Raw genomic sequence first — 10,478 nt, 5'->3', positions numbered from 1 at the left:
GCTGGGGCAGCATCCGGCAGGGTTTAGCTTACATTTTGTCCATCAGCGGAAAGCAGAATTCAGCTCAGGTCACTTCAGGTGTTTTCTGCACTCATAACAAACACAGAGACCCTGACACTGAGTCAGAATAAATAGAATAAATACAGGTTCCTATGGCAAAGTCAAAGCTAATCCTTGCTGCTGAAAGCCTGCAAGGCAGAGCTGCCGTGCCCCAGAGCAAACCATCCCCCTCACCCACACTGTGTGTCGGGTCTCTCCTGGGATGCAGCGGGGGTAAGGGCAGGTGAACAGAGTTTGCCACTTTCTGCTTTGACAGCTGGGATAGATCTGCAGCTCAAAGCCTGGCTTGCACTCCCAGCTAGGGGTATTTGCCCAGTTTCCCAACTCCACTGTTCAGGATTTCTGTGCCAGTGCTCTCCAGCCCTTCACTTCTCCTGGGTGCAGGTTGTAGGCGACAGTCCTGATCCCAGTTGCCCAGACCTTCTTGAATAAAGCCTCATGGACTTGCCTCTTCAGAGTACAAACCCAAGACAGAAAAAGGCCTGAAAACTACAGAGGGAAACTGTGTTTCCATGAAACCCTCAAGGACACAAACATGTTGATAGAGATGGCTCTGGAAGAGTGAATTGAAGATAACTTTGTTGGAGGGACAATGCTGTGGGAGAACAAAGCTTATCCTGTTGTGATGATTGAAGCTGGACCTTTATGGGCTGCCAGCAGCAATGGGGAAGCACCAGTTACAATAGCTTGCCATTTATAAAAACATCTGGAGATAAGAAGCTTATTTTTAGGCAGAGTGGTAGCTGGCTATTCTAATGGGCTCAAGTGATGATGATAAGGATTTGGCATATGAACAGCAGAGTAAGACATCTCATCTTATCTTGCTCTGCCACTTTCCTCCCCACTTTCCCCCTTGCAGCAGAAAGCCCTGTCAATTGCTTTAGGAAGATTCAAATGAAAATCCTTTGAAATAGGCATCAGATTTCTTTCCTTTCTTTCTCCACTTCTTAGAATGATGCTCTTCTCCCTTAAGGCATAGAGCAGCTGAAAGTCTTTGACTAGGGTTTAGAAGACACATGCAGGCATGGCATCTTGAATGCCAGCAGCCCTCGTTCTGGTTTGTCTGAGAAGCTGCTGAACTGATTTGCTGTGCTGGAGGTAGATTTTGCTACTTGCTGGGCTGGTTGTAATGATTCAAGCGCATGCTCTGGATGTAGCTGATGTTATTCCCAATGTGTATTAATACCAGCAAGAATAGAAATCTATCATAAAATCATATTTTGCAAAAGCAGTGTTCATTTCCTTGTTATCTGTGTAGAAATTTTGCATTTGCAAGCCTCGCCATCTGTATTGCAGCCATTACATATGGGAAGTATGGAATGTATCTTATCGGACACAGAGCATGCACAGCAAACGACATCCAAAGGTTATGTTGTCATCATGTCAAATGGGTTTGTTTATTCTGAGTGCTGTAGAAGCAGAGCTTAATCAGAGCATCAGCCATATGCAGATTTGAAATTAGATTTTACAATAACCACCTGTCTGCCGTTTCGAATCCATCATATTCTTTGGGTTAGAGCTGTGTGTGCTTAGTGAATAGATGTGCTGGGAGAATGGAATCTAAAAGTCTTCATGCAGCAGTGAAAAAGGCACTTAAATGCATGTATATGTATGAGTGTGCAAGGGAAGCACATCTATTTTATAGCTTTGTGTTACAGTTGGCTACTAAAGCATGTGGGGGGAAAAAAGGGCATTTTTCTATGTACTAGTGAACCCCCCCCTATAACTTCTTTTGCTCTTCTTTTTGGGTTCACAATGCTTATATGTGTCAGCCAAAAAAAAAAAAAAAGGCAGTGGCAATTGATGCATCATTTGATCTTTCTCTGTCCTAAATGCTTTTAAAGGAGTAAGTACAAACATGCACATAATGTTTATACAGTGAGGCACGCCATCGGCTTTGTGACTCACAGCATTCTGCCTTAAAGGAGTCAAAAAAATCTGTCTGAAAAGTTTAAGCCTCTCTCCGCTACATTGCAACATTGGAAAAAAAGCCCCCAACATGTGTTCACTTATTGCAAACTGCATCAAGGCGGTGGTGAGTCAAGATGAAAAGAGCAACGATATTCAGAGTAAAGGCTGACATTTTAAACACTGGCACTTGGAAAGATGGGGAATTAAGAAGAATTGCAAAGCAAAAATTGACAAACAACTCGTACCACAGTTTAATCATATACTCAAAACTGTCTGGAACAACTACAGGGTTGTTTGTTTTTTTTTTTTTTTTCTTGCTTATCTCCACTGTGGTCATTATTCTTCTAAAGCAGTAGCAGCTTTTCCCGGGGAAAAAGAGAATTTATTTATTCAATTCAGAGTATGGCCCTTCCCACGGAAGTCAGCAGGAGTTCTTCATTGAATCCAATGAGAACTTAAATGGGCCATTAAATGAGATAGGTAATGCAAGAGCTTTCCAAAGCTGTCCTGCCCCAGAAGCTTCCTTCTTACCACTAGGAGCAGTAGGGATCCACGGGTTTAGGCTGGCCAACATCTGAAACTGTGCATGGTCCCGTCTCCGGAGCAGGAGATGTTTTTACCTTTCATCACAGCACACTGAAGTGTAATGGAGTAGTTGTGAGTTGGGGATGTGCCCGTAGCACACAACTGCTGACCATCCAGCTGGGCTGAGCTGCGAGCTGCTGCCTCTTGCCTCTATCCAGGGTTTAGTGTGAATCCATGTGCCAAGAAGGTGCCAGAAGTGTAGCCTGGGTTTCCTTTGAAGCTGAGGGCAGAAGCCTTTGTTCCCAACAGCACGTTGGGAAGCCTCTAATCTGTATGGTACCAAGGTGGTACTCAAGGGAAGCAGTCCCAAATCTCCACCTTTCCTGTGCTTTCCCTTTCCAAGAGTTTGACCTCAAAACAGCGCTTTCCTCCCACGTGAGTTCTCCAGGTTCAATCACCCATGTGGTGGGATTTTCCCATTGCTGGACCATATCCCCTCCCACCTTCACTTTGCCTAGGACCAAGCCAAGCAATGTGATGCTCGGCATGATCTGTGGGCTACAAACTCACTCCTTACTCCAGCTCCTCACCTTCGGTTGGGAGGATGCCAGTATATACATGTTTTAACTTTGTTCGTTCAACCTCATAAAACAACTCCATCCTTGCGAAGCTCAGGTGTGTTCATAGCATCTTCCCATAGACAAACTCTTTAGAGGAAAACACCGCTATAGAAATTGCTCTATCAGACAAGGCCACCGCTCTGGCACCGGCTCTCGCCGCTCCACACGTACGAGCCTCCTCTTCCACCGGCACCTCCCGCGCCGCCGGCGTCCCCCGGGGGCCAGGAGGGGTTTCCAGCGCTGAATTTCCGCGCCGGGCCCTCTGGAGGTCAGTGTTCGCCCGCGCTGCAGCGGACCTGTTGCAGCCCCGCGGAGGCTCCGCGGGCAGGGCCGGGCGGCAGCCTGCCCGCTCGCCGGCCCCTCGGAGCCCCAAGCCCCGCGGCGGCTTCACCGACCCGACCGGCCGCGGAGGGCGGCGGGACCCTCGCGGTGCCTGCGCGGCCGCGGAACCGCTCGCACACACGCACCCCCCGCCCGGGGCGGTGCCGCACCGCGGGGCGTACTGCGGCGCGGGCGGGGCGGGGCGGGAGGCGCCGTGCGCGCCCCGCGGAGCGCCCCGCGGAAGATGGCGTACATCCAGGTGGGTGCGGAGCGGAGCGGTGGAGGATCTGCTTCCTGGGGAGGGATGAGTGTCACGTCTGGGGCGTGTGCGGGGGGGACCCCTGCTCCTTCTGCGGGACGGGTGCCGGTACCGTGCCGGGGGCCCCCCCTCTCCGTGCTGCTTGCCCGGTGCGGGTGCGCAACTTCGGGTTAACTTCTGGGGAGGAGTTCCCGGCGGCGGCGGCAGCCCCCGGCGAGGGGGGCAGGCGGGGCCGGGGCAGGAGCGGGGCTTGCCGCGATGGGAGCCAGTCCCCGCGGGGGACGGGGAGCAGCGCTCGGCCCGCGCCCCTGCCTGCCGGGGGGAGCGGGGTGGCCCTGGGTGCGGGCGAGCCCGGCCCGAGCCCGCACTAGGACTTGTTGGAGGGAGGAGGATGCGAAACCCCGCGGGCAGACCGAGCTGCGCTGGGGGTGAATCGTCTCCCCCAGCCCGAAGGGTCGAGGGGCCCCAGCCTTCGGCGTGCCGGACGGGACCCCCGGCAGTGTGAGATTGAATTGAATTTTGGGCTGGTTTAAACCCTGAACGATTTCCACCCCTTCCCCCCCGGCCCTGCAGTTTCCAGCTGCCTGTTCCCATCTGTAGCTCACGAGGCTGCCGCCCCGTTTTCAGATAAACCGGAGCGGAGCATTGGCAGTGCGGGCGCTGGTAGAGACACCCGCTACCGCCGCCACCCGTGACCCGCCATGCCGCGGAGCCGCGTCCACCTCCAGCCGCCCCGCCGTGCCCCCGCGACCGCCTCCCACTGGCACAGAGCCGCCGCGGGTGTGTGCGGGGCACAGGGACCCCCGGCTCGGCGCCGCGAGTGGGGCCGGGAGGGCTCAACGGCAGCGCCGCCGTCGGGGCCCGCTGTACGAGGCGGGGGTGCTCGGGTGGGAGGAGGGCAGCAGGGACACACCGTTATCCTCATACTGTGGCGTTAATCACGTTGGGGACACACACGCACACTGTTCCTAGGCTGCCGTGCCTACTAAGGTGAGGCTTGTGAGCCTTCCCCGGGGGTGTCACAGCGGGGCACAACCATGGATTGTCACCAGTAGGGATCCCACCCTGCTGCAGCATCCCCCAGCAGGGACACGGCCATGGTGGGTTGTTGTAGCTGGTCTGTTGACCTGGTTGTGATGGTAGCTGTGCTGGCTCAGGGCAGGTGGTCCCCCCATGGGCTGGGCAGGCTGGGGGGACAGGGCCTGCAGCAAGGTGTGAAGTGGAGATGCAGCCCTGCCTTGCACCTGGAGCCGGGTGAGGGGATGCATCTGGGGCACCCATGGTTGGCCCTTGGTGAGGGTTCATTCACATTCCCAGCCAGGTTGTTCTCTGCTTGGCCAGTTTGGGAGGATGTGGCAGGGCACGATGGTGCCTCCCTGACCCCAAGGGCTGAGCCCTTCTCCTGCGGGTGCTGAAGTACATGACAGCAGCTTTGCACCCTGAGATCCTGCAGCGCCTGCTTGCTGGTGCATCCTTCCCTAAACTTCTGCCCATCCCCAGCCCTGACCCTCCTGCCTGGCATGAGCAAGGTGGATGAATGCAGCTGGTCATGTGTGTGTTCCTTTCATGGGCCCCTGCGTTTAAGTTATTGTTTACCTGTTTACCTCTTCTGCACTACAATATTTCATTCTTATTTCTGCCCTCCCATTTCCTGGCAGAGATTTGTGGGTGGTCATGGATTCACTCTGTCACGGTGCTCACAGGACCACAGTGCTCTTGGGGCTGGTGGCACACAGAAGTGACTTCACATTGCCGCTGGCTGATTGGGACCAGGAGGGCTCTTTGACACCGTGTGTCCCCGTGGGCCACTCAGAAAAGCCAGTTACTTCGCACAGCACGTGCTGTGGCGTTCCGTCATGTGGCACGGATCCAGCCGCCTCGTTTTCGAGTGATTTAAATATTCTTGTTGCATCTGTGCTAAACCACTGTAGCCTTGGCTGCAACTTAGCATTAATAAGGAATGATAAAGCCCTTTAGACCATTTAGAGTTTTCTTAACCAGTTGGTCCATGGCTGTCTGGTAATCACTGTCTTGTCACATTGCACTGCAGCATTTCTAGCCTCTTAATGTGTGCTTCTAACAAGTGGTGGCCTTTTCACCCAGCATTGGTTTCCGGGAAGTTTAAAAGGGAGGCTTGCACCGAAACGTAGCCCATGGGAGAGTTCTTGGAAATAAAGACACCTTTGTGCCCCGGTTGCTTTGTAAAAGGCTGCTCTCGTCTCTGACATGAGCGTAAAGCTAGAAACCAATTTCTACAGATGGAAGAGTAGAGTATGTAGTCTTTTGTTTTGTGGTTTTGTCTTGGTTTAATTTTTGGGTTTTTTTAGGGATTCCCCCTATAGAAACACAGCCAGGACAGTTAGGAAACTCTTTAGACATTATCAAAGGAGAGTGATAGGAAAGATGTTTCAGCAGGAGCCTGAAATGCTACTGAGTCTCCAGTTGTAAAAGAAGTGGGTCAGGTATAGTATTCCAAGGGTAGCTTTGTGAATAAAACAGTGTCTTGCAATGATTTCTTCCTTTGCTGTAGATTTTCTCTGTCGCTTGTGGGAAGTGGGTGCAAACTAGAGTTTGCGGCTCAAGTTTTAAGCTCTTCTATTTTTTGTATTCTTCAAGTCACATCTGAGGATGAGACTGAAGATGCCCAGCTACCTCAAGTGCTGTGTACATAATGGAAAGTATGCTGCATCTCTACTTCTTCCTAGAAATGTTGCTTTTAATGAGTTGGCATCGAAACTATGTTTATGTGGGCTGAATCTGGAGGAAAGCTTTTTTTTCCACTGTGGCATCTAGCTGGAAGAATTTGGGTATCATTTGCTGTCAGCAGCAAGTAGTTGCTGCAACTAGAGAGAGGTTGTTAAAGAAGAAAGTCAGTGGTTGCATGTGATACTCTATTAGCAAGGGACAGTGAGAAGGATTTTCATTGCTCCAGGATGGGTTTGGGAATTTCGCTCCTGGGGAAGGAGCGTAACAGAGGGAGCTTGGTGGGAAGGACTGGAAACAGAGGCTGATGGCTGGTCAGGAGACCTCTTCTTCCTCTAACATCTACAAGGTACTGTCTGAAATTCAAGCTTAACCCAGGCCAGGGCATGTCATGGCAGAAAATTTAAAGTTATTTGAACATTGCTAACCTGCTTTTGTCTTTTTAATTTTCTTCCCTTTTGCTTCATCCTGGATGTCTAAAAGGACAGTTGGAACCAATAAATGAGGTGAGTTAATCTGATGATTCACTCTCTGCTCTGTCTCCTCGCTCCATCCTGAGGGGATTGTCTCGTATTTTCTGACTCTTTACTGATGTCCTAGATATAAGTGATGCACTGCATTTTAGGCTGGTAATTTTTATGGGGTTTTTTTACCCCCCCAATGTTGAGATTTTGTTTATGGAAAAAAACTGTGGTTTACTGGAGCAAAAAGAAATGTTCCTATGGAGTCTTCTCTACTGGTCTATGTTCCTCAGAGGAATCCCCTTTGTGTGGTGTGATAGTGCCTCTGTGTCTGCACACTTGTGAATACTGCAATGTGTCAAGTATTTTTTGGGGATACCTATGGAGAAGATCTTACATGCTTTATTTCTTCAGCTTCTTAGGAACATTTCAAGGTCACATACCATCATAAAGCGATTTAGCCCGGTATGTGCACATGCTGTGCTCTTGCAACTGTGTATCTCCCCCCCATGACTACAGTGCAATGCCCTTTATTAGCTGGGCCCTTGTGCTGCTAAATGAGCCTTCTTATGAACTGCAGAAATTGGAGCTGGTGTGCGTGGGAGATGGGCTAAAGTTTGGCTTTCTGCTCCTCTTGAAGCAAGCAGAGCTTTGAAGTAGAGGGAAGGCTGTAGGGATGGCATGGAAGTGGGGCAGCACATTGTTGCCCCTCCAATGGGGTGCTCCCACCCTGTGGTCGTAATGTGGTCAAGGAGCATTGCTACAGGTGACGCTGTCAGTGCCACCATGGAAACCTAAGGAATGAAATACTTTTATGGGTCAAGTAGCTTCTTTACAAAAAAATCATTGAAGGTTCTTCATGAAATAAATCACAATAGCAGAGGGAAGGCATGTGGACAGAGTGCCTTTGCTAATCCATTTTAGTGGCAAGCTTGTTGGCCTGTAATGCTGTATGTGTATGGATCATACAAATACTACGTGCTGATGGATCTACAGGGACGGAATGTGTTCACATTGCTGTGTTAATTAAATAGACCCTTGTTGGATTAAATCAGAGCTTTCACTTACCTTCTCTTTTTAATTCCTTCTGCTGTACATTTGCCGATCTATTAGTTTGTTGATGTGCGTGAAAGAATAAGCATGTTTCCACTCTAGCATATTGCTATGCCATAGTGTTTTGTAAATCACCCTCTTGCCAACCTACATAATAATACATTGCTACTAGAGGGAAAATACCTGCGGTGAATGCTTATTTTTCTGCCTCATTATGGCATCAGTGAAGTTGGGCTGGTAACTGCATAGCGGTTGTCTGTTGATATAGATGGAATAAATACAGTTCTTAATGTTCTGTTGCAGAAACGCAAACATAAATACAGCTGAATGTCATTTCTCAATAGCTATTGATGGGTTGTAATCTTGTACTTTGGTTTCCAATGGCTTCAGGGTCTGCTCGCTAGAATCTCGGATCTCTTGCTGTGCCGGTGGACTTGTAGAAATTGTTGTCAGAAGTGTTTCGACTGTAGCTGTTGTCAAACAAATGAAGATGAAGTTGAAATCCTGGGACCTTTTCCTGCTCAAACTCCAGCCTGGCTGTAAGTTTAGATGCACCATTTCCTAGCTTTAACTGAGGAGCAGGGCTGCTCAGCTGTGATGAGAGTATTGATGCGAAATGGCAATAGAACCTTCAGAGGATGCTATTTAGAAAGGAGGAACCTCCTGCTGAGGGTGGGGATGTAGGCTACTCAATGGCAAGGTGAAAAAGGGCAGCCCTGTTAGCTCAAATAGTAAGGTTAGATGGGTAAGATGGAAGTTATTTAACAAGCAAGGCGATAGCTGGTTTAGCTGTGCACCCTTTTCTAAAGATGCTTTTCATCTTCAGACTTACTTCCTTTTCAAATGGACCAGCCCTTTGGAGCACTTCAACTTAGCTTAAATGCTGATGAGGTTGTTTTGAGATGTTTTCTTATCCTAGCATGAAGGTGATTATCATATAGGCAGATGAAAGGTGTACCTTGTACATGCTCTAAAAAGGAAATTAATTTAAAATTTTATTTAGCAAAACTTAATCTCCTGCGTCATCTTAGTACTCTTCAAGATTTCCTCTTGAACCATTAAAGAACAACAGTGGCAGTGCCAGGTTTTACCTGGAGCTTTGATTAGTGTATTTGCAAATCTATTGCTAAGAAAGTCAGTGATGTCATCCCTGTTTTACTGCCTCTCCTTTGGGAATCTGCAGCACAGAGGTGACCCTGTGGAGACCTTAGTGAAACCAAGAAGGGAGCAGAGGTCTCCTGTCTTTTAGTGGCTGCTCTGTCAGCTGGGCTGGGCTGTCTTCTGTGAGAGCAGATTGTTTGATGGACACAGCTTCAGTGAGTCCAGAAGGTGTGGCACAAGGAGATGTCTGTTCAGTGCATCATTTGATGCTCAGAAGTTCGTACCTAGGCACTGAGACACTTGGCTGATTTTATCTGCTCCTGTGAGTACCTACTGTTACTGTCTGTCAGGTCTGGAAGGCCCATATCTTGGTGCTGCATAATATAATTTGTCTCCTGTTTGAATCTTGTCTATATGCTCTTCTGAATCCAGGTAGAATGGGATGGTAATTAATACTGAAGCAATAAAAATAGAGATGTTCAAGATGTGTTAGAGTGGTTTTTAAATGTGGAGTAGCATATTTAAGAGTCTGATATATGCCCAGAAATGGATTCACCTGCAGTTAATGGGAAATGGAAGCAAAATCAATGCTAAGTAGGAAAGCACTGTGCACAGAACAGAGTGATGAGGTTGCACTATTGGACATAGAAAGGTTGCTGCAGGAACAATTACATACTCGGGAAGAAGTAGCTAGGCTTGTTGTGAGACGATGCTTCAGAGTTTCTCTGGTATTCTGAGAAGCAGAAGGGACATCATGTGTATTTGAGGGTGTGGGGTGGTTGTCCTATGGTGTTGGTTTTGACTGCTGGATTCTGTCTGGCTAAAGGGGCATTTTAAGCATTGAAGCTCTGTTCTTCTTTTGATCTCAAAACAAGGATGTATGGTGACTTTGCAGATGAACTGGACTTTGCCACAGGCAGAGAACATGGAGACCTTTGGACTCATAAAATGCTCTCTCCAGCCTGTATTGTTTTCCCCCAGTCCTGCTCCATCTGAAAGCCTCTACAATTAACTTACTGGAATGGCCACAAGCAGAAGACAATGTGCTCTGAAAAGAAAAAAAAAGCTTAGTTCTTCAGCCATGGTGCAATTTATACTGCACCTACTCATGCTAGCAGCCCTGGGTAGGATCCCTGGGACCCCAGCCTAGGTCATGTATCCATCTTTCCTTCGAGCCTCACGTGATTTGGTGCAGTTAGGGTCTCCCTGTTCTGCTCTAGTGCTGAGGGAAGTTGAGTTCCCAGAGGTAATGCCTGAGAAGGGCAGCAGGAACCAAAGGAGAGGTCACACTAGAGAAGTAGCTTTGCAAGGAGTCATGGATACTGCCATGCCTTAGGATCACTGAAGTTGCCATCTCCTCTGGCACTGTTGCAAATCCTGTGATCTCTACGTATGCCTGTTAACATATGTTGATATGGAAGCTGGAGATCAGACTTTGCTTGCTTGAAGAGGCTGTTGGCTCCT

The 10,478-nt window shown here is 49.1% G+C and overlaps 1 protein-coding gene across 1 annotated transcript in view; it reads left to right on the top strand.

Moving 5' to 3' along the window:
* The first annotated feature begins 3,431 nt into the window (after positions 1-3,431).
* The window catches only part of SYT17 (synaptotagmin 17), a 39,435-nt gene continuing 32,388 nt past the window's right edge, over positions 3,432-10,478 (top strand). The window contains exons 1-3 of the mRNA XM_030484815.2: positions 3,432-3,696; positions 6,888-6,905; positions 8,304-8,452. Coding sequence (XP_030340675.1) covers positions 3,682-3,696; positions 6,888-6,905; positions 8,304-8,452 — 182 coding nt within the window. The 5' untranslated portion in view covers positions 3,432-3,681. The remainder of the gene's footprint in view (positions 3,697-6,887; positions 6,906-8,303; positions 8,453-10,478) is intronic.

The sequence above is a fragment of the Strigops habroptila genome, chromosome 4 (genome assembly GCF_004027225.2).
Source record: "Strigops habroptila isolate Jane chromosome 4, bStrHab1.2.pri, whole genome shotgun sequence".
Classification (NCBI taxonomy): Eukaryota; Metazoa; Chordata; class Aves; order Psittaciformes; family Psittacidae; genus Strigops; species Strigops habroptila.
Note: the sequence above shows the minus strand (reverse complement) of the source record. Positions and strands in the feature narration are given on the sequence as shown.